This window comes from Petromyzon marinus, chromosome 14 (genome assembly GCF_048934315.1).
Source record: "Petromyzon marinus isolate PM22_M1 ecotype Great Lakes invasive population chromosome 14, UKy_Petmar_22M1.pri1.0, whole genome shotgun sequence".
Classification (NCBI taxonomy): domain Eukaryota; kingdom Metazoa; phylum Chordata; class Hyperoartia; order Petromyzontiformes; family Petromyzontidae; genus Petromyzon; species Petromyzon marinus.
In genome coordinates, this window is record NC_133680.1 from 7,994,383 (window position 1) to 8,018,462 (window position 24,080).

Genomic DNA, 24,080 nt, shown 5'->3' on the forward strand with positions numbered 1-24,080 from the left:
TCGCAATGTGAGATTCATTGCCAAAAGCCCTGTGCATTGCTCTTTTTTCATTTGACTGTCTCAAACTTATTCCCACTTTTAATGGAGAGGCAACTTTGTTGATAGATCAGCTTAGATGCCTGGACTTAAGAGGCTGATATGTGTATAATCCAGATGTCTGGAGGCAAGGCGTCATTTAATGACAGAGTTTTCAAACTTCCAAACTGTGAGTTAGCCAGGAGATGGCATTTTGGTAAATGGGTTCTGAATCCATCTGGGCAGGCTTTGGGTGTTATCCACTCATCTGCATGCTTTCCATCCCATGTGCAAAGCAAATGGAATTTGCCAAACCTACCAATTAAAAATCCTCCTGAAAAAGTGTTTTTCCTGGATAAAGCTAAAAAAAGGTATAAGCTATAGGTCGATCAAGATAGTATGGCTTGGATTGGGTTCAAGTAATTAAAGAATATTATTTCATGTCGAATTTTACGAAAGTCTTGGACAGTTCTTCATTGACCAACACAAGGTGTGCATTTTACTTAGGCGCCTGATTAAGCAGCGCTAGTGAATGCTACATCTGCTTCTGAAAATGCGACAGAGCGTGTTTATGTTGGCGTAGTGAAGTGTGTGGTGAAATGTGGATCGTAGGAGCCCCCCAGCATAAGGGTTTGATAATTAAGCTGTGATAACTCCGTGAGGACAATTATTATTTTATTAGGCTGAGTTCCAGGTCGTGTCTAAAATTGACATCCCTGTGAATGAGCCACTGTTTGTATTTAGAAAACGTAGACGTGAACAGCATAGTGTTTTTGTTTGTTTAAAGATGTGTAGTGCATTGTGTGTACATATTACACAAACATGTACCATGTACCTATGACTAAATCGCCAGAAATCCACCTGGTCTCATTATAGGTTGGCAGATAATCATGGGTTGAGCCTTGAACGTGCTTAGATTGGTGACCAGCAGGCATAGAGCATGCGTTATAGGCTGCTGCGGGACTACGCTGGGGACAGCAGAGGAGAGTGCAGCACTATCCCATGATGTACTCTATTATGCTCACGGGTCTATGCTTCCTGCCTTCACCAACGCGCACTGACAAGCGTGGCGAAGTATGATCAAATAACTCCCACCACTCACATGGCGTGGGCAGGCCCTCATCCAACAGTCGATTTGCAACAAGGCTGTATATGTACTGTATTACAATATAAAGATGCCGTACACAACAGAGTACAGTTTTATTTCCGAATGTACACTTCCTTGTCAAGATGCTTCTTAATATAATTTTCGTGCCAGGGTGCATTCTGGTTCGTGTTTCATTGCACGTAATAAATGTCATCTGCAGCTTCACTTAACAGGCATTAGGCCATGTTGGAACGTACAAAAAAAAACAGATGACTACAATACAATTGTAAATATCCAGAAAACCCGATACCAGTTTCAGACATGTGGCAGTTCGTTTACAAATGCTCTCATATAAATAATCATCTCACATTCTATTTTATGCTTGAAAGGAGTTATGGAGAATGGCCTGGATTTTTTTTATCCATCCTTGGCTGCCAGACGTCTGAAGAAATGATTAAAGAGCTGGCGAACAGGAAACGTGACACCACGTCCCCCCCCCCATCCTCCACACCCCCACACCTACCTGATGCCAGCTTGAACGTTTCCCCATCATGCACGACTAAACGTGTGCTTGACGCCCTCTTTAATTCAAAATTAGGGAAGAATGATGGAATCTCAGTTCAGCGACGTCAGCGTTTCTTGGGGGGGGGGGGGGGGGTAGTCATAGCTCTTGTGCAAAAGCATATCTGCAATGAGTGTGTTTTTTTGACACGTTAAAATATGCTGTCTAAAAACGCTCAGTGACTCGTCGTGGGTCCCTGTAATCTTGCATATTTTTTTTTCGTTTGTATTTCATGCTGCCTGCAAGTGGCGTGGCACTTAATCGCCGTGAATGCTGGAGATGCAATGTAAGCGAAGGGTTTTACGGTGTGCCGACAGCGAACGCAAGGTAGTTGCGCATGGTTTTATTCAGCGGCATGAAATGTCACGTTCACGCGCCGCGTACATTGTAAATGTAAAACCTGTTGCAAAAATCCACGAGAACAAACTGACTATGGGCAAGAGCAAAACTCCTTTTGTCGTAAGCTTCCATTTCCTCTCGGCGTATATTCGCCTCTCTCATCGTACGGGTCAGCCCGCGAATGCTCGCTATGGTTTATTGAAAACATCGGGCCTTGGATGTAACATTTCTGATGATCCGAATCTCCTTGGTTTTGTTGCGGCTTGATCTGAAAGTAACGACATCACCAGAGGGGACGTCGCTTTTCCGTTCCATCGCGGTTCACGCTTTTCCACCGAAAAGAAGGTGGCGCCACGTGACATCGGGCGACCGTCACTTGTGTTCGCATGAGGACACGTCACATTATTATATAATTGAAAAAGCGATCCCACATTTCGCCGTGAAAGATTGTCTCTAAAAAAAAATGCAATCAAAAAAACGTTTGAATTTTAGGTATATCTGCAACACATACTACGCTTCGTAGCAGATAAGCCCAAGCCTGCTTCGCTCATAGACGTTCACACACCCGTGACTTATCACCACCAACTTGGCTCGGGGGGGAATGCAAGACAGGTTGCGAGAGGGCAGAGTCAGGTGCTCTTTGTTGGGCACAGGGCGAGGCAGTGGTTTTGGTGCGGTACACTGATGGGGCGTCGTGATAGAGATTCGTCTTGTCGGGGCCTGTTGCCTGTGCGGTCCTCAGCCTGGAGCTGTCCTCCACTCACGGCCGGCCTGTCATAGCTTGTGGAGATTCGAGGTGTCAGCACTCAAAAGAGCCACCCTTCCCCCCCCCCCCAACTGAGATGACAGCCTTAGTGCAGTTGGTTATGTACGGTGTGAAAGAAGTTCAACATACAGCCAAAGCAGATCCCGTGCAGATCCGCACTTCCTATATTTCGCGAGACGGCTCCTGTCAGCGGCTTGATTGTTTGAAGGTACAAATCCTTTATATGCCGTACTGCATACATATACTCTGTCGTCTTATATATGTGCCAGTCATTTTTCTTCCGTATGGGAGCATCTTAACTTAGCAGGTGTACAATAAAACATATATTGTTATTGCTACTACCGTATATGGATTTTCCATTTACTTAATAATTGTAGTGAATAATGTGTTTTATTTGGCACCATTACATAGGGATTTAACATCCAACCTTAGAAAAGCTAAATCATGGGGATTTGTTCTTCACCTTGAATACTTGTAACACGTGAGTGTAATTATACTGCAGCACTATTATTGGGTTAAGGTGGGATTCAAACAGGCCTTGAAAAATGTTTTGTCTACAAATACAAATGAAGATAACAATCACCACTCTATTCAAATTAATATTCTGTGCGTATGCTATTTGCGAGTGTTTTTTTGTTTGTAAGATTGGCATTGTACCAGGTGAGAATACGCCGTAAGATATTACTTAATTTAGGCTGAGCCAACCGAACGGAGGCCCAGGCTAGGTGCAGATTCAAATTGCCACTTGTAACCTAGGTCACTAGAATTGTGGTGCAAAGCACTCTGCGTGCATACAAAAGGCAAAGGCAAATATACTCCTGGATAGACTCAAACTACAGACTGTAAGGGAAAATACTGTGAAGTGAGCACCTATTAAGGTCAGTGTGACCCAAGAGGGGGTGGCACCATGCCTGTCCACCTTTGTCTCCCAAGTGCTTATATTTACAAATATATGTATAGGACCAGGTGCTAGTAAAAGGCTGATTTGACCTAGAGGGGAGACCCAAGATGAGTCGTCTGGCTGGGAATGAAATCTAGGTTGCTGCGATTGTAGCAAAGAGAATGCACGCACACATGCAGCATATTAGTGGATGTGAAGTAAATGTTAAAAAAGCAATGTGTTTGAGATGCTGTATACGTTAGCTTTAGTGTTGCAATACATAGCTATCTCTATATTCAGTGTGATTTTTCTTCTTAAGTTTATCGTAGTCTTTTTGTGTAATTACACGTTGTGCATGTACAGATTGTTCGAATGAAATCGTTTTTCGAGAACGGGAAATTCGTTGTTGATAAGGAGTTTGTTTTGACGGAAATGATGTTGATTTTGATGGCCATAAATGTTGGCCTGTGACAACAGAGGAGAGCGGCATGCAATATTAACTGCCATGGCACCCTGGACGTGTCAAACGACACACAAATGATAAAAACACCTGAACAGAGAATTCATGATAATTTAAGTCACGTGAATCTGACATGCATGAAAAATGTGATAGGCACACAGAGATATGGCTTCTAAATCTGCTTTGTCTTTATTAAAACATCAAACGAAATCACGCCAAATCTCGCCGCTGGTTTGCTTTGGGGTTGCATCCGCATTTATGAAAGTTGGATCATTTTTTTCAGAATCTTACAACTCCCCAAAGACGGCCATATATTATGAGGCCACTGGTTTGGTATGTGTATAGTTTGAGACACAACATGTGGGTGAATGTTCTAGTGATCGCAGTGATCAGGTATTACGGGGGCGGATGTAAAACTGTCAGTTTGTTGAGCCATTTTCCAAAAGCATTTCTCATATTTCTGTTCCTAAAATGTATTTCTGTGACCTTTTGAAATGGAGGTGTGGGAGTGCTTTGCTGAAACAGTCTATCACCACAACGGTGATGATAGATTTTAAACAATGTTGAATACATTCCGCTGTTTTGCCAGTTTTAAAGAGAGAGAGTAAAGTAAAAAAATGTGTAATACTGTTAACAACTGACTCATTAACATAAATATTTATGTTGATTTTTGTTGTCCCTATGTTCCAGCTCCATCTAAAATCAGGTCACTGTGGTACGAGATGCAAACTAAGGACCACGTGAAGCTGTCATGGTTCCAACCAGATCAACCAAATGGAATTATCCTGGACTACGAAATCAAGTACTACGAAAAGGTATTGCATATTCATTAAGACTTTCGAGGGTGAAACAAGCGGTTAGCAGAGGTGGTCAAACTTTCTGACCCTACGAGTACCATAACTAAATCTTCATATGGCCGAGAATCACTAGACGCTGAACAGGTCACATGGGGTAGTCAACCGGCCGTTTTTTCTCGTGCTGGCTGGCTGTGGACTGGTGAATTTTGAAATCTGTGGGAGCGCCTTGGGAGTACTTATGTCTGGCTCCACTGGCAGCATTTGAATGCTCCGGCCCACTCCCCCAATGTTTCGATTTTCATTATTTAAGTAAAGTTGAAAAGTAAAACATTAGCTGCTTGGAAACTGCCTGGGAGGAGCATGCAGCTTGCAAGCCACAGTTTGGCCACCACTGGTCTATAGCTTTTATTTCAGTGCAGCAGATAATCATGGCAATCAGCTGACAAACATGTCTAATGTTTGACTTCAAACTGTTGCAATAGCCAAAGCGAGAGGCATGCTTCCCTCGGCGATGTGCTTGCAAGAAATGTACCTTGGCCTTGCCCACAATGTGTATTTGCACTTCTCACAAAGCATACGGGAAGGGTGATTCTTACTCGGCGGTTATAACACCCAGATGTCAATCACACTCGCAAGCTAGCATTGCACGCCTCCATTCTGTTTGGCCATTCATCTGGGAACCGAAGTCACGATAAAAGGGGCCTCACATTGAGAGGCCTAAATAAAGTGTCAAGGATAGTGCCTGCACTGTGTACTTATTCCACAGCCGGGCACGTAATGGCACAGGTCACGCTGCACCACAAGCCCACGGGCCTTTGCGTTTTCTTCGTGACATGTGGCAATTGTTGCCCCGGCTTTATGTGTAAAAAGTGATTCGAAAAGTCAAACCTGTCTCCACCAACATTGTGCAATGACCACAGTAGCTTTAATATAATTTGTTTACCGCGCGCTGTCATTCCACTGCTCGATAAAGGCCACCCAACGCCATATTAACGTTGCGCGATGCAGGAATTAAGACATATCCAGCAATACAATGGTGCGCCGGGTTTTGGATGTGACACAGAGAGAGATTAATAATTGATCAAAGAAGGTTCGGCTGTGTGGGTGGCAATGCTGCGGGGAACGCTATGCAGACTATAATAACATAGCAACTACGAGTCCTAATAGACAGGTTTTACTGAATGCCGCATAGCCAAGTAATTCATTACCTTCGATTGAGCACTGCACAGGGGCACATCAAAGCGAATTGCACTCAGAGGTTGGCGCATGTCGTAAGAGCAAAATAAATTACGGAGGGCGTTTAAGGTTTTATGAATGTATTTATTTGAACTGAATTATTTGTAGGTTTTTGCTTGACATTAATGTAATGTTTATTTAAAGCTTTCGTGACTGCAGGGATTCATATTCTTGGTTCTTTCAGTAAAGTCACGTAGAAGGGAAAGAATAAAATAATAAAAATATAAAACAATAAAATTCTCACGACGTTTCGACTGCAACACAAGCAATCATCATCAGGTGTGAAAACCACAGCAAGAAAATGTAATAAATAAATACTTTTTTTTATGATTTTAAACGTATGCATTGGTATACAAGCGTAGAAGAGGGGCATGTGCCATTGTTGCACATGAAGTCCACCATCCTATATCCTATATTGAAATACATTGACAAGTGCTCATTTGCTGGCTTTAAATAGGCAATTGTAATTGTGCAGGAAGTTATCCAAAATGTTTCCCTGGGGGTGGTGGGGGGGCAACTCGGCAGTTCCCTCTTTGCTAAGAAACAATGTGTTTCTTTTTATCTATTTATTTTTGTCACACGATGCTGCAATCTCAACCGCCTTGGTTCAAACAAATTCCAGCCCGGCCTCTCTATGCTTCTCACCGTTTCCTCTCGGCCGCTGAAAGAGCCCCTCCCAGTGTCAGAGCCCTACACAAAATGTGTGTTTGACCCGACATGTACCTTCCCGTCATTCGACGTAATGGTTACACTTTCAGCAGCGGTAACACGGGCGCGACTGTAAATGGTCACGCTGTCACAGCGGCAATATGGGACAGGCCTATGAAACCTCTTATCCTCCATGTCCCTCCACCGTGCAGTATAAACGTTACTCAATTTCCGCCTTTGAATACAGCTGTTAATACTTTGTGTTATGTTTAGCCCTTTCACCTGCTCCCTCCACTTCCCAGTTCCTCCCTAGGCTCATTTATCTTTTAACATCATTGGTATCCAAGGCATTGTTTTCTTTGTCACTCTATCCCTCAAATACAATCATGCTGTTTCAATATGCTGTGTGTTATCCACAGTGTACCTTTCATGCAGGCGATTATAAGCTTAGCCCGTGTAGTATCAGTCTTCCTGTGCTGAACGAGCATGAGTAATTATTTTTTTCCAGAAGGAATATTTAACATTTATATTCGAGAAACTTATTTCGTTTGAAATTTATTTGGAAAGCCCATTAACATTCATTTGAAAGGTCACGCTGTGGTTTACTGAAATTATTTCATATCTTCATATCTGTCCCCTTTAAACCATGAGCAATGGCAAGGCCTTGCACTCAAGGAAGCTCTACAAAGACTCTCCTGAGCATAATTTGGCCTAAACTTCCATATTGGCCAGATGTCTTAAATGGATTATTTTAATGTGTTGCCATTTTCACTCTTCATAGCTTTTGATAACCGCACTTTAAAACATATTTTATTGTAATATAAGCGTGTCTGCTTTATTTTATTTATATATTTGTTCATAATTTATGGGTCAGTCTTTGAGATACTGGCACACAGTCTGTTTGCTGTGTAACAGTGGCATGGGGCATGTTTGCTGTGTGAAAAACTTCCTTGCTAAGGTGACCTCAAATTTGAATTTCATGTAAGTGTGATTCTTGTTTTTGCGGAATTGCAGGTGAAGGGTCGAACAGTACTGGTATAAATGTATGCATGACTCTGTAAATGTATGTAAATTAGCACACACACACCTAGTTAAAGCGACGCGTTTCTGTTGTGGGGAGCGGTGGTGCAGTAGTTAACACATACCCCCCCCCCCATCCTGAGTTTTATTTCTGGCCCCAGCTAACTTCAGTGGTGAATATATGAACTGGTCCAGGGACCTCCATGACTTAAATGAGTACCTTGTGCAGTATGAAATCATCAGCACTGGGAGACAAATGTGGCTGGGAGTGGTTAAGGCCACACCACATCAGTGTGCCACTGTGCTAGGCTTGCACTGGTGCTCGCTTGCAGCACCTGGCCTAACAGTCTGCATAGCTATAGAGGAATATTTGTCATTTTGTGTGCAACAGCACTTTCCCCATTTGAATGTCAGTTCTGGCATATGTCGGAAATAACCATACACAGCAAGTATAACCCCCCCCCCCCCCTTAGATAAACTCATCAGAGCAGAATATGGGGTGATTTTAATTGACACCAGTGCTTAGAGAGGGCAACGGTGACAGGTGACAGGCATACTTTGCACTGCGCTCCCTCGTGTGCGGTGTCAGCACTTGGCCTAACCGCCAAATGTGTTGAAGAGGGCTGGGGTGGGGGAGGGGTTCCTTGTGTTGCTGTGCGTGCAACAAATGCCCTGGCCGCTTCAGCCGCGGTTGGACTTCACGCGTGCGCCGTGCGTCCTCTCCCAGGGCCAGCGGGACACCAGCTACAACATCCTGCACACCAAGGTGCCGTCGGCCAGCATCGAGGGCCTCCGGGCCAAAATTGTGTACGGCTTTGAGGTGCGGGCTCGCACGGCCGCCGGCTTCGGCAAACCCAGCGACCCCGTGGAGATCAACACCGACCAGTACCGTGAGTTCCACAGCCAGGACAGCGCGACGGACCCTGGGTACAAGGCCAACACTGGGCGATCACAAATGGAAACCAAACACCACCTTTGTTTCGGTAAAGTCACGTTGGTAGAAACAGGGGCGGAGCCAGAATTTTCAGCCCGGGGTAACAGTCAACAAATTGTAATTTCAAGAATGATTAGAGAGTCAGGCTGTTGAACTAGACGCCATCGGTTGGCGACACGCTCTGACAATGCAGTTGCACGGAGTCCGCCAGACCGAGTGTCGTACACTTATACGCAGAATGTTTCAGATTTTCGATTTTTTTCGGGGGTGACAATTGTCTACCCTGTCACCCCCCTGGCTCCGCCCCTGGGTACAAAAAATAAATAAAAATAAATTAATATTATTTTTGTTTTATTTTAATAATCTTTTTGTTTTATTTTATTTTTATTTTATGTTTCTACCTATGTGACTTTACCGAAAGAACCAAAGAGTATGGATTCCTGCATTCACAAAAGCTTCAAATCAAGATTACCACCTTTGTTATTTAAATGCCATCCTGCTCTATAGTTTTGCTGGCGTAAGGTACAGCCAATGATGCAAGGTGGATTGTTTTAAACGAAGGGCAATTGGATGCCTTATTGTAACCACGTGTTAAGTGGTCGGGAAGATAACATCGCTGGCTTTGTAGTGAAGAGAAGTGGCAAGCAATGCTTACATTGCATTTGCAACAAAAATGTTGTATAGATATAGTAGTTATATTACATTGTGGTGATGCTCTTGCTGGCGATGCACATGTAAATAGGTTTGCTCTGGTGGCTTTACAGAACACTCCAATACGACTCGTGTGGCCGTCATAGTCGTGTGTGCCGTGATTCTTCTTGCCTTCATCGTCTTCACGGTGGTCTGCATCCGGCGAAGGTGAGCACTCTGCGCTTGCACAAGCGGCAGTCTCTCAGCACTGTGGTGTGCTTGAGCTCGGTCGGTGTCGGGTGCTCAATCTGTCTTCTCTTCAATGGGCCAATGTTCTATATTTGTTGCTTGGTCTGAAGGTAAATTTTTTACTATGCTTCTATAATGTTGTTGTTTTTTTCTTCTTCCCTCAATTGCTGGAATGAGATTAAGTTGTTTTGCTTAGACTCTCACAGTGGCAGTAATGAACTGTTTTCTTTGAAACAAAAATTTTCCTTAAATGAAACTCCCTGTTATTCATAAAATAAAATAAATTAAACGAACCTTTGATAATATTTAGCTATTTCATGAAATTGTAGAGCTTCAAAATGAACTATTAACCATGCCCAGGTTATTACAATAACATAGAACAATACAAAAGTTGGCCATAATTTGGTCAACTGGTGTTTAGTTATTAGAGTTCTATTTCAATTATTTGGATAAATATTTCTGCAAGGAGGATTGTCTTGACACTAGGTTCCGTTGACACAGACAGGGCATTATTTACAGTATTCTTGGCAGCGCATGTTATTTTTCTTTCTCTGGCTTTACAATAGTCTTGGGCCACATTGTGTGAATTCGCAGACCCCCTAATTGATATCTAAATAAACCTTCAGTGGAAAGAAGTAATCTCTGAATATTTCCAACCACGATGATATCCAAGGTCAACACTATGGAATGTGAGCCCCTGAACGTTTTAACACGTGAGCATTATTTAGCATTGAGCCATTTTCAAGTATCTCATTACTGTGTTCTAGGAAAATGCGCAACATGACACCGCAGAAGGATGAAGAGGAGAATTGCCCCTTTAAGAATGAAGAAGGTAATGATTTACAGAGAATTATAATGGCACTGTGTGGCACATGTTTGCTTTTAGCACCGTCAGCTCTGCATTACAGCGGGGTTCTATAATTGGGGATAAATATGATCGAAATTAATTTCCAAATTACTGTGCTTCCAAACAGCCCATTGTCAAACGGCCTGCATCCAGTTTCTGACTGGTAATGTTGCGCCGCAGGTGCATTGCCATGGGCTGCTAAGCAGCTTGACAAGGACTTCCCAACTTGGCAATCGGCATATTTTTGGGAAATCTGAGACAAATTATTCGAAGGGCACTGCTTAGTGAGGCTGGTGACGCTGATAAGGATGCAATTACCGTATTCTCTCGATTATAAGATGATCCGAAAATTAAGACCCACCTCAAACATGTGCCCCATGGCAATAACTTTTTAAAAATTTGGTCACACACAAACGTATGCAACTAGTGGATAATAGGACGAACCCACAACTTTTGCTTTAAAATACAAAGGATAAAAAAATCGTCTTATAATCCAGGTAATATGGTAATAAGTTGTATATCATTGTTCACAACTTTTGGTTTTGCTTGCTCAATAAATGTTCTTGCCATTGGCGATACAAGATCTATCATAATCGTTCAACTTTAGAAACATCTCTATGTTGCGGGGACACTGCTGCATGGCAATTGATGCGAGTTTCACTTTGGGCCCAGAGTGAAACGGCGTTGTATCGATGGAGGAATACAGAGCTGCAACGACACAATGCATTAGGGCTTGCTCTACGCTGTTCGCCGTCTTCCTGTTGGCCATCCGCCTGTTGACTCAAAGGGCTGTGCAGTTACGTTGGATGTCGGGCACTGTACATGATTGTGACTTGGTTGCTACCCAGCACGTGGTTTGGCATGCTTCGGTGCTGCACGTATTATGTTTAAAGTGTATTTACATTCAAAAGTGACATCTGGGTTTCCACTATCAACAATAGCTTCCTTCCACCTTTATCAATGCACCATCATCACAGTGGAACTAATGGGGGGGGGGGTTTAGTTTAAGATTCTGCTCTAAAAAACAGATATAGATGTTAACTGGAAAAGCATGGCATTTAGCTGAGGATGAAAATGTTTACATGAAATGTAAGGCTGTTCAAATAAATTAATAAATTCGGCCAAGCAAAATAACAAAACAAAAGACCCTAAATTGTCCGTTGGGGTGTTTTCGATGTTAGCTTTCGGATGAACTGACGGCAAAAATATATACAGGGTAATAGATTTGGCATGCAGACATCAATCTTAATACGCAAAGCGATCAATCGCAAAAGGTGTATTTCCGCAGCTTGTCTCCATGACAGCAGTATATCCACATTCCTGCAAGTTGAGTGGATGTGAAGCACAAAAGAAACCTCATGCAGGACATTGAAATTTAAACCCCCATGGTGTCTCTGCCAACCTTTGAGAGGCATTGTCAATGCTGATGCAGCCACAGCAGGTAGATAAAAGCACGCAAACTTTGCAGCTTTGCTTATTTCAAAGCGTGCCCTGCTTGTTGAGCACGTGCGATATCCGCAGCGGTGTGACAATGAGCCGGTTACGCGCACCGACTGCATAGAGGCGTACGGAGGCGTCGTCCTGAGTTTGTATCTGCCCTGGCATTTATACTGCCGTGTCTGGCACGAACGCGATTTTTATGCAGGCGGATAAAACGAGACTGCTAATGACGGAGCAGAAGAAAGGGAGATGTAAAAAAAAAAGCTTAAATATCATATGGTTAGATACAGAAATATAAGGTTCCATTTGCGAGCAGGAGTACGTTTAAATATACATGTTTAATGGTTAAGTGCAGTCTCTACTCTGATTTACATTCCTCTTTGTCTATACACCCTATTTAAAACAAGCCCAACTCTGGGTGATTAGGACATTCCTAAAAGCATTAACGCATGTGTTTAACACCCACCCTACCCATTTTATTCCAGATTCCCATCCGCTTTGCGATTTTCACCCCTGTTTAACACTGGTGGGTTGAATGCCTTTAATTCTGTGCCCTGTTTGCATTCCAACCCTTGCAGTGAAATTCCCCAACCGGAGGAACTACGTTGACCCCTTCACGTACGAAGACCCCAATAAAGCCGTCCAGGAATTTGCCCGCGAGATCGAGCCGTCCTGGATAACCATAGAGAAGGTTATCGGATCAGGTGAGGCCCTCGATGTGGCCACACATGCAGGCTCACGGCCTCACGGTTTCCCACCTCCAACGCACTAGCGTTGCCACCCCCTGCAGTACAAATACCGGGACATACGAGAATAAAATAGGATGTTCCTGGGAAAACTTGGGCAGGTGGCAACCCTTTTACAAACGTGCTTGTGTGCGACTTCATTCATTAACGCATTGAGAGGCTTGTTTTGAATAAACAAGCAGGGGAAGTTAACTGAGGTCCAGTATTGACCCAAAGTACTGATGGCTTTAAATATGAACAGTGGTCCATTTATTTATGAAAAGGTGGTTTGGCTAGCACTGCTTTTCCGGCTCCTACAATGTCCTTTTGTTTTAAAGTCACCTGGTAACATTTCCTAAAATTATAGTATTGTTTTTTTTTTAAAGCAATGGAATGCGGGTGAAGCTTCCTACTTGTTGGTCGTTATACAAATGTAATGGGCAACGGTGTTGCCAATAAACGGCACAGAGATGAAGCGATTGCAGTGAAGCCATTCCCCCCTCCCCCATGACTCCTCCCCCATGACCCATCCCTGAGCTTCCTGCCCTCAATTATCACCGCATCCACCGTGGAGTTCATTATATTGGTAATGAGCCAAGCCGTTGCACGAGCATATGACTGCAATGATGAAGGGTATTGAAAATTCACCAATTAGAAACGCACATACACGGGTAAAATCAATCTTCAGTGCTACTCATGCAAACCCAAACGTCTATTATGGGAGCATTGTTTTTTTTATTTTTTCTAAAATTCATTAAAAAAGTAAATACATTTTTTGGTTCTGTTTTTCCCTTTATATTTTTCATTTTATTTTGCCAGCTACACGAGCGACTGTCGCTTTGACAACTACATAATGAGTTTTACAGATCTCTCTATGGCGGCAGGAATGTGCATCTCTCATTATTTAGCATCCAAAAAAATGAGCATAGGCTTTTGCTCTAAATGGTTCGTGCAGTCTACCTTATGCAACGATTAGACTGATGACTGATGAGAGACTATTTCACTGTCCGCATAATGTGAAACTAATGAGTTCATCCCTTGGCGATGAACTTTACCAACTGGAATACAAAACCCAAAATTAGCCCTTATGTTTTCACATTGGGGTTTATTTGTGAAGTTATCAGTGGCTGGGCTAAGCCCATCACATATTGCTTTTTGCTGAGGACAAAGTTCATCTCAATTAACCACCCACCATTTAAGCTGTTGGACTGAATACTGCTGGCTCAATAACAAAGTCAATGATGCCCCTTTCCCATATTTGTCTCTTCACATAAAGAGATAAAAGTATTTTGTTTAAGCACAAACCATTGGCCTCACATGCTTGTTGGGGGTGCATCTGATCGGCAGCATGGGGTTCAAAGCAAGCAAACTCTGGAACGTGTTTGAACATTTAACGTCTCGTCAGCAGTCAGATTTTCTTTAACCATCGCTGGTAAACTGCCTGATGTTTCTCGGCAACGACCCTTGCAGTGCTCTGATATCGACTGCAGTCACTCTGAGGGTTTGCCAGGTCATCTGGGGATGACCATGAATGTTTGTGGCGGGCATGCAGGCGAGTCCGGGGAAGTTTGCCGGGGCCGCCTGCGCGTGCCGGGCCAGGCCGAGGCGCCGGTGGCCATCAAGACCCTGAAGGCCGGATACAGCGAGAAGCAGCGCAGGGACTTCCTGAGCGAGGCCAGCATCATGGGCCAGTTTGAGCACCCGAGCATCATCCGCCTGGAGGGGGTCGTCACCAAGAGTGAGTCGCTGAGCGGCACCGAGCGGGCGGGCGGGCGCACGGGAACAAACACGCCGAGTGCTGGCAACAGCACTGCCTTTTTCAGGCTGTTGGGCCAAGTGCATGGGATGGTGGTGTGGTCACAATCGTGCTGTTGGTGTTTACGCACCGCAGCAGGTAATTGGTTAAAGGGTGAGTCAACCTCGTGGAGGCCCAGGACCGCTTCAGTTATTTGCCGCTGATGTTAACCATGGCTGAAAATGGAACCCTGTCGCTCTACACACATTCTCACTCACATTGCTGGGCAACACATGAACACAGGCGCACACAATTATAGACGGTTGGAATAAGTACAGTCACGCAAACATTAGTCCTAAGCTTGCACATGTGCTCGCACACATACAGGTGCATCGACAGGCACTCTTGCAAGAACAAGGACAGGGAGTGGCACAAATGTACACACAGGAACAAAAACGGATGCAATCACGCCACACACGCGAGCAAAAGGAGCACTCACGGCCGTACACTCGAAGCCTGAGTGAGCGCACGTACACGAGCTGTTTTTTTTATTAAATATTTAAAGCACATGAAGCAGAAATGCAGAATTATGTCATGACAGTAACATTGCTCACTCGTTCTTTTTATCTGCTCCGTCACTCCACCAGTTCACTTAAAGCAGCCTACAAGCTTTTTTGTTGTTGTTGTTAACAGTGTTGTCATGGTTTAACTTTGAGATACGATCGATCATCAGGACTCCTTATCACTCCAGTTGCATTCCGGGAGTAATTATTTGCGGCAATGTTTGTGATGGGCTTTCCTTCCTTGCCTCTAGGCAAGCCGGTGATGATAATCACGGAGTTCATGGAAAATGGGTCCCTGGATGCTTTCCTGAGGGTGAGTGCTTGATTTTTTCTTTGACCAAAAAAGGGCGGTCTTTTACCTAAACCAGTTTTGCACATCCTTGCATCCGTTAAGTACTGAAACAGCACGTAACCTAATATACCGTGTGCATATATTTAACGTAGTTTGAAATAAAAAAAAGTTGCATATATATTACATTATATATAAAATTAGTGTTGTATTGAACTCCTCGCAGTCGTTGAGTTTAATTACGATGGCCAAACATGTTGTAGCGATTCATTTTTTTTTATGGTTTAGCATGATTTGGGAGAGGTTGTGGTTGGCAGAGTTTATTGTTTTAACTTTTTTCTTTCGTAGATTCTAGAAGCTGTCTAATCATTCGAAGAGTTACTGCCAAGTTATAATTAAAAGGGCCTGTGTTACGTTTTGGAACAGGTGCCCAGCATGCAATGAGATATGTTAATTGTTTATTACGTACCAGCATTTTATAAATTATATTTCAATGGAAATTAAAATATACTTATGTATAATTAAATCTTTGGACGAAATTAAATTCCTTCCTTTCACAAGATTCCCACTTCCCCAGTTAACAGTTAGGTATGTGTGTGCGTGTATATGAGAATTGATAATCGTTCATGCAGGGTGATCCATGTATAGACACTCTATGTAAACTCAAAACAATATTTGAGTTTAAAGGTGATACATGAGTGCCTCCAATCGCAGTGTACACATGAAACGCTTTTACAACCTCCTCTGAAAGATGTGGAACTATTGCTTTCATGATATTCAATCAGCTGTTTAGAAAAACAAATAAGAGGGTGATGAGAAATGCAGTGTGATATCGATAAAAAGGATTACCATGGATTTTTTTCTGCGCTATATTCACATTGCCTTGGTTCTCACCTTGCAGGGGAACGACGGGCAGTTCAACGTGGGCCAGCTGGTGGGCATGCTGAGGGGCATTGCGGCCGGCATGAAGTACCTGTCCGACATGAACTACATCCACCGTGACCTGGCCGCTCGCAACGTCCTGGTGGACAGCAAGCTGGTGTGCAAGGTGTCCGACTTCGGGCTGTCACGGGGACTGGAGGACGATCCGCAGGCCGTCTACACCACCCACGTGAGCAGCTCCCCCCCGCACGCTCCTCGCACAGCCTGAGGACCAGAGTGGGGATTCACACTCACTCACTGAGACTCATCACCACTCAGCCTAGAGACTCACAGTGGGGATTCACACTCACTCACTGAGACTCATCACCACTCAGCCTAGAGACTCACAGTGGGGATTCACACTCACTCACTGAGACTCATCACCAGCCAGCCTAGAGACTCACAGTGGGGATTCACACTCACTCACTGAGACTCATCACCACTCAGCCTAGAGACTCACAGTGGGGATTCACACTCACTCACTGAGACTCATCACCAGCCAGCCTAGAGACTCACAGTGGGGATTCACACTCACTCACTGAGACTCATCACCACCCAGCCTAGAGACTCACAGTGGGGATTCACACTCACTCACTGAGACTCATCACCACTCAGCCTAGAGACTCACAGTGGGGATTCACACTCACTCACTGAAACTCATCACCACTCAGCCTAGAGACTCACAATGGGGATTCACACTCACTCACTGAGACTCATCACCACCCAGCCTAGAGACTCACAGTGGGGATTCACATTCACTCACTGAGACTCATCACCACTCAGCCTAGAGACTCACAGTGGGGATGCACACTCACTCACTGAGACTCATCACCACCCAGCCTAGAGACTCACAGTGGGGATTCACACTCACTGAGACTCATCACCACCCAGCCTCGAGACTCACAGTGGGGATTTACACTCACTCATTGAGACTCATCACCACCCAGCCTAGAGACTCATAGTGGGGATTCACACTCACTCATTGAGACTCATCACCACTCAGCCTCGAGACTCACAGTGGGGATTCACACTCACTCATTGAGACTCATCACCACTCAGCCTAAAGACTCACAGTGGGGATTCACACTTACTCATTGAGTCTCACTCGCAGTCTCAGAGTGATACTGCTGATACGCGATTCACTAAGACCTAGGATCTCAACAGATGGCTAGCATCATTATGGAAGTTGATAAGAGTTGTTGTTGTTGTTGTTTCTGCTACGCGCAGGGAGGCAAGATCCCCATCCGCTGGACGGCCCCAGAAGCCATTGCCTTCCGCAAGTTCACATCGGCCAGCGACGTGTGGAGCTTCGGAGTCCTCATGTGGGAGGTCATGTCCTACGGAGAGAGGCCCTACTGGGACATGAACAACCAGGACGTGAGTATTAATGCTTAATTGTAAGCGTGTATGTCATCATCATCATCAGTCTAAACGTATCTCCTGCTGGATGATGATCTCCTTTGGAATTCATCTGCATAGTGTGGTTTGTAAACGTATTAAACCAGACTTATAACAAATACAATGAACCCTAGCATGTATGCTGCATGATATGTATCATTTGTTCTTGTTGTTTTTATGATAGTACTGATAGTTACTAATTATAATGTATACATTATGTATTTATTTTCTTTACTCCTGTTGCATATTTAAGTCCCTTTTGCATTCAATGTGTCACAGAGTATTATTGCAACGTTACACATGTATTACAATGTTAAATTAATTTTAAAATACCAACAACAAAAAAACATCCAATATTAATTAGTGTCATGAATTATTGACTGACATTATATATAATTTACGGCTTCTGTGTATTCACATAAAACTAAAACAATCCCGAACAAGAGCCACAGGAAATCACAAACAAATGCCTTTTTCATAATAAAGGTGTTTAGGTTAGATCGCGTTATTTATAAATGTGTCGTAACCCTCCACCACCCGACACGGCCAATCAGCAAAAAAGTGTCACGTTGACAAAAGACAAATAGTTCACTACTTTAGCCCACCGGTGTGTCCAGGGTGAATTTAACAAAAGTCCACACTCGCCTGATATCATCACACTTCACAAATTAACTTAATTTGACAACGAGCAAGAAAATAGTCAGATTTCATATTTTACCTGCCGGCATGCATCCGATATGCAAATTGTTGCTCTCACTCTGACATTTTAGATGTACAATAAAAATTATGCGTGTTTTTACTTTTTAGTTTATGCCTAGCTTTGTCAGGGCTTCATTGACAAAATATATTTTAAGTCCACAAATACTCGGCATGACACTATTTGATATGCCTTCATCCAGCAGTGGAATAATAATGAGTTCAGATTCATTGTCCAAATGGGTTATGCAATGGTGCCAAACCTGGCCTATGTTCTGGCCAAATTTTACAACAACCTTTCAGCGTTAAAGGTTGAACATATCCATAGCCAATCAATGCACGCCACACCATATGTGACTTTCACTGCCACTGGGGTCCTCACAATTTTGTTGCACCGTGCAGGTGATCCAGGCCATCGAGGAGGGCTACCGATTGCCGGCGCCCATGGACTGCCCGCCGGCGCTGCACCAGCTCATGCTCGACTGCTGGCAGAAGGAGCGCACGGAGAGGCCCAACTTTGCGCAGATCCTCGCCTACCTGGACAAGCTCCTGCAGAACCCCGCCAGCCTGCACGCCACCTCGCAGTCCAGCGTCGAGTGAGCGCCTCTCGCGTGGTCTACTGCCTCCCCCATGATTGCAAAGTGCTCGATGCTGCCATGGTGCAATGATTGACCACCACTGAGATGACAATTGAGAGGTCGCTGGTTCAATTAGATCCCCGGATGCAGCAGTTGTAACAATATCAGGTCAAGTAAAATGTTGCCACCTCTGTCCACCCAGCAGTATAAATGAGAAACCACTGCAGGTCGTCGGTCGGCAGCTCACTCATGGTGGCGTAATTGTGGGTTATCTGACCTAATTCTAAGATGCCTGGCCAGCGAAATGAGCAGGCCGAATACTCTCCAGATGGGCTCTCTCGAGAGTTCCCTGCAGTGGAGGCCATTCCACCTTCAGTGGTGTGAGTGAGCAATTTCAGGGCTGCTTCTGTAAACATTACCTAAAGGGAGCTTGTTGTCTGTCAGATATAATGGTGCAAATAATAAATGTTCTCATCATGGTGGTGACCTGCCTCTGCTCCACAAGTCAATTTGGGTATCCCGGTGGCAGGATGTTAAATACCTCGCATGGTATACAGGATGTCATGTGTTCGCATGGATTTTTCTCCGGGTCCTCCGGTTTCCCCCTCCACATTTATAAACATCCATTTAGAGTATTTAGCTGCTTAAAATGGGCACATGATGAGCCACTTCGTTGAGCTACCATTTGTGGTCAGGTCGCTTCTGAAAAATAGCTATATTGCTCATTGAGCCTGACCTGGTAAAAAAACATTTTTAAATAGTTTTTAGTTTTATTTCAACTGACCTATAAATTAGTGTGAACCCAATGATGCTTATTTGTGGACTACATTGTTAAAATAAACTGCGTCTTTCCCGGCACTTGTGGGATCCCAAGCTATGGTTAACAAATTGGAAATAAAAAAAAATTCGCCCTTAATTTTGAATCGGGCCCTTTCGCTGCACGTCAACAGGCTGTCGAACCCGTTGCTGGAGAGGAAGGCTCCGGAGTACACGATGTTCTGCTCGGTGGGGGAGTGGCTGGATGACATCAAGATGGGACGCTACAAGGAGAACTTCACCAACGCCGGCTTGGTGTCGTGGCCCGCCGTCGCACAGATGACACCGGAGTAAGCCTCGTTGCACCGTGCACAAGTTTATTTGCTAAAGAAGGTGCAATTGGCACCGACCAACATTTTACTTAATATTCTTGGTTCTTTGGGTAAAGTCACGTTGAAGGGAAACAATGAAATAATAATATATTTTATTATTTTATATAAATAGCTGTATAAAATAATAAAATATTTTATTATTTTATTGTTTCCCTTCAACGTGACTTTACCGAAAGAACCAAGAATATGAATCACTGCAGTCACGAAAGCTTTAAATAAAAAAATTAACATTTTACTTTGTTCGGGGGCTTCTGTTTTTCATGCAGAATCCTTCATGAAATATGTCCCAACATAATTTTAGCCTGCTGATATTGTCTGCATTAATTGCACTCATTAATTAGTTATGTTTATTGTAGCGGGTGAGAACCCGTCGAGACAATAATCTTTCTTCACAAGGGAGGACAGGGATAACACTGTATGCAACTATTAAATATTAAGTATCATTTACGAATTATTTAAAGCAGCCATACATTTACTCATGAATGTGCTTCGTTCCATTTCTGTCTGTTGATGGAAATCTCTCAGTAGATTGTATCCACTGGTGTGTGGCATTCTGTCAACTGCAGTTGCTTTGGAGGGAATAATAAATACATGCAGTACATAGCAACAATGTGTTGCACAGATCATATACTAAACATTCTATATGTATGTTTATATGTATAGCAGACGCTGCATGTATAGTAATGCTTAGATTGATTACAGTAATGCTATTTATACAGAGCAGTAGACATGTTAAATTTTGACTTAAAACTTTCGTGACTGCAGGAATTAATATTCTTTGGTTCTTTCGGTAAAGTCATGTAGATAGAAAAAGAATAATAAAAATAAAATACAAATAATAAAAAAATATAAAACATATAAATATAAATAAACTATTTTTATTATTTTTATTCACTTTCTTTTTATTATTATTTTTATCTACGTGACTTTACCGAAAGAACCAAAGAATAGTAGATATGTTCTTGAATATATTGAAACTGCCACTCGATTGCATAAGGAACTTGGTTCAACTTGTCAATGTGAGTCATTTGGATCAAACAATGAGAATTAGTCACATTGACATCATGTTAATATCAGCTCTCATTTAGATGTCGTCCAATGCTGAGACATAAATGTTGTTTGGCACTTGGCATTTTGGAAGCAGGAAGCCATTTTCTAAATGGGCATGATTAGCAAGTATGACTTAATATAATTACTTATGGGCTAAACTTGATTTGAAGCTTTCGTGACTGCAGGAATAGTTTGAGAAAACGTGTCTGTGTTTTGTCTCTCTCTCAAATTTAGTTCTACCTGATGATGGTTGCTTGTGTTGCAATCGAAACGTCGTACTCTATTATTTAATTTATTTTCTTTCTACGTGACTTTACCGAAAGAACCAAAGAGTACTTATGGGCTGCTGCAGTCAGTGATGAATTTAGCGGTGACCCATATCAGTGCATTTGGCTGTTCCTGTTTACATTTTAACATGAACTTCTGTGACTCCTACAGTGACCTACAAAGGCTTGGAGTGACCCTAGCCGGACATCAGAAGAGAATTATGACCAGCATCCAGACCCTCCGAGTTCAACTTGCCAATGCGGTGCGGACATAAACGATCGTCGGAGAGAAGTTTTGCAACGTCAGAGTGGAAAGAAAAGCAAAACAATTGTTATTTAGGGAGACGTCAGTACGTTGCACATTTGTGGAAGTCTAAACTTCACGTGCACAAGAATGAACAAGAGCTGCAATACTTCCCTGCATACGAAAATGTTGGAGTAAGATTGTAGATCTTAAAAATGAAATGCTTAACAGAACACGGTTTTACTATGAAATGGTTCTGAACTTCGTTCACTTTGTTCATATTTTTTAAACCGTCAACTATTATGATACTAACCGTAGTCCTGCAACAGTAATGAGTGAACACGCCTGTACATACTTTAGCCCTGAATGAATAATACAGCTGCATGTTTAGTTCATTTGGATGCAATTTGCACAGCAAATTGAGGCACATTGATGAAAGTACTTTTAATAGATGGTTATTAGGTGACCTGTTTTGTTTATTTTAAATGTAATATTTTCTATCATAATGTAAATGTGTCATGCTTTTGCTATCAATATGGTGAAACATTTTATATAGGGTCTATCGCTGTACACATGATCGTAAGTGGATCAAATACATCCACAGAACTCGCTCTGCAGTACATTGCATGTGGCAAGCTGGTTGGACAATGTACGTCCATTCTAACCATGTTGGATCAAGGTCAGCGTGTCTATTTTAAACGATGTATGAAGTACGTCTGAAAGTGAGTTCTTAATGTTTATCATTTCATACAGGCATAATCGTTCTGCATTCCAATAATTGGGATATTGTGTACAAATGGGGTAATAATTGTAAGTTTGAATTACTTAACATTTAATAGGTTTTGTGATGAGCTACATGTACAAAACGATCAAATGAGAGTGTATGGTGTATATATCTTACATTTGGTGTCAAGGTGAGACAATCAAAGCGTGTATGTGCGTATTGTTGTACAGCATTTCGAAGTGGCCTTTCAATGTACTGATTTCATGATATCCATTTTAATTTTACCAAAGATACTGTAATCACTCATCATTTTATTGTTTTTTTTATTACTTTTATAGTACCTTTTATGCAATTCGTCCTGTGTGCTTCCTTGACTTAAATTGGAATGGAAATATGAATAGACATTAAACGGTAAACACAAACAAATCCATCATGAGTAATAGACTCATTTTAATTGTGTTTACTCTTGACAAAAGAAGTGCACTTATAATAATAGTGACGTATAATTGTTCATCATCCTAACAATATTATTATCAATGATGTAACATTTGTGTGGAATTTTTGCATCGGTGAAAAGTTGCCATGCTAACCAATGGATCTGATATTTGACATTGCGCTGTTGCCCATTGCTTTAAAACAAAGCACCTTTTTATTGACCTCAAGTCAAGGTACCAATATTGTATATGCAGTTGTAAGTAATACAGAGTGAAACAAATTTACTCCGATGATGTCTAGGTAAGCAAAATGTATCTTAAACAACGATTTACGTTTTAACTTTCATTTTAATTATTGATTATCACCACATTTAAATATCTTTACCTAATTTGTGCCTTATCTTGTAGCTCTTTTTCTTTTAGCAATTGGGATTGTTTTCTTCTTCATGAAAATACAATAGGTTCTGTTTTGCTTATTTATTTAAATTATTTGTATTTATTTACAGGATTGGCTTTTCCCCCCCTGCATTAATTGTGCTCTCCGATTATTATTATTTTTGCTAAACATTTCCTGACGCCTCTGTTTTTGTGTTCATTGTTGTAAATACAGTATTAAATAATATTAATAATAATTGTGTCAGTTTGCTCACTTCACATCACACAATGACCGCGTTGAAAAATGTTGCAAACGTAAGTGAAAAAATGTTTCAATAAAAACTATACAAAAAAATTCAAACACCTTACTAAAACAAACTCTCGCCGTCATTCAGTCATTGCAAGACCCAATTGTGGCGTTATTATTGATAATTACTGCGGCTAAAGTTTTCATCTAAGGCTTCATTTGCTTTCACATAGTCAAAATATATTAGATTGGTATTTTTAAAAATATATATATTTTTGAAGAAATAATGACCTTACAAGTGTTTGTTTTCAGTCACAATCTTATATAAACTAACATTTCCAACATTACTCATGTCAAAAGTATGCCACTGCAGTAGTTTCAAAGAGAGAGAAAACAAACTCACGAATCCCAGTGTCTGCGTGTCATTTCCCCTTGAAATTCAGCGATGGGTCGGCATCATGGAAATGAACTGCGTTGAATATTTTGCCGTTTTCAGTCCGTGCAAATTTTAATCCCCCGTCATGGTAAACCTAGGGGAATTCCTCGGCAATCTTTGGCAAGGAAACGGGGCAAGAAGGCCGTGCCCCTTTAGAACCAGAGCCTTGTTTTAGAGATTACCGCTGACCCGTTATGTTAAGAGCATTTGCCTTGCAGGCATCGGTTCAAAAGGTCAGGGGTTTGTTTGAGTCTCGGCTGACGCGGCCGCACGTGCTAAGACTATTGTGAAGAATGTCCCCCTCTGCATTGCGGTATGGCAGGGGTGGGAGAGACGCAACA

At 42.5% G+C, this 24,080-nt stretch overlaps 1 protein-coding gene across 1 annotated transcript in view; it reads left to right on the forward strand.

Annotated features, from left to right (window-relative positions):
• LOC116942356 (ephrin type-A receptor 4-like) overlaps positions 1-23,313 on the forward strand; it is a 42,786-nt gene extending 19,473 nt beyond the window's left edge. Inside the window, exons 6-17 of the mRNA XM_032954148.2 lie at positions 4,800-4,924; positions 8,538-8,700; positions 9,509-9,602; positions 10,391-10,455; positions 12,489-12,614; positions 14,188-14,373; positions 15,185-15,246; positions 16,124-16,333; positions 17,371-17,520; positions 18,640-18,833; positions 19,766-19,921; positions 21,452-23,313. Coding sequence (XP_032810039.2) covers positions 4,800-4,924; positions 8,538-8,700; positions 9,509-9,602; positions 10,391-10,455; positions 12,489-12,614; positions 14,188-14,373; positions 15,185-15,246; positions 16,124-16,333; positions 17,371-17,520; positions 18,640-18,833; positions 19,766-19,921; positions 21,452-21,554 — 1,634 coding nt within the window. The 3' untranslated portion in view covers positions 21,555-23,313. The remainder of the gene's footprint in view (positions 1-4,799; positions 4,925-8,537; positions 8,701-9,508; positions 9,603-10,390; positions 10,456-12,488; positions 12,615-14,187; positions 14,374-15,184; positions 15,247-16,123; positions 16,334-17,370; positions 17,521-18,639; positions 18,834-19,765; positions 19,922-21,451) is intronic.
• Positions 23,314-24,080: the final 767 nt, after the last annotated feature.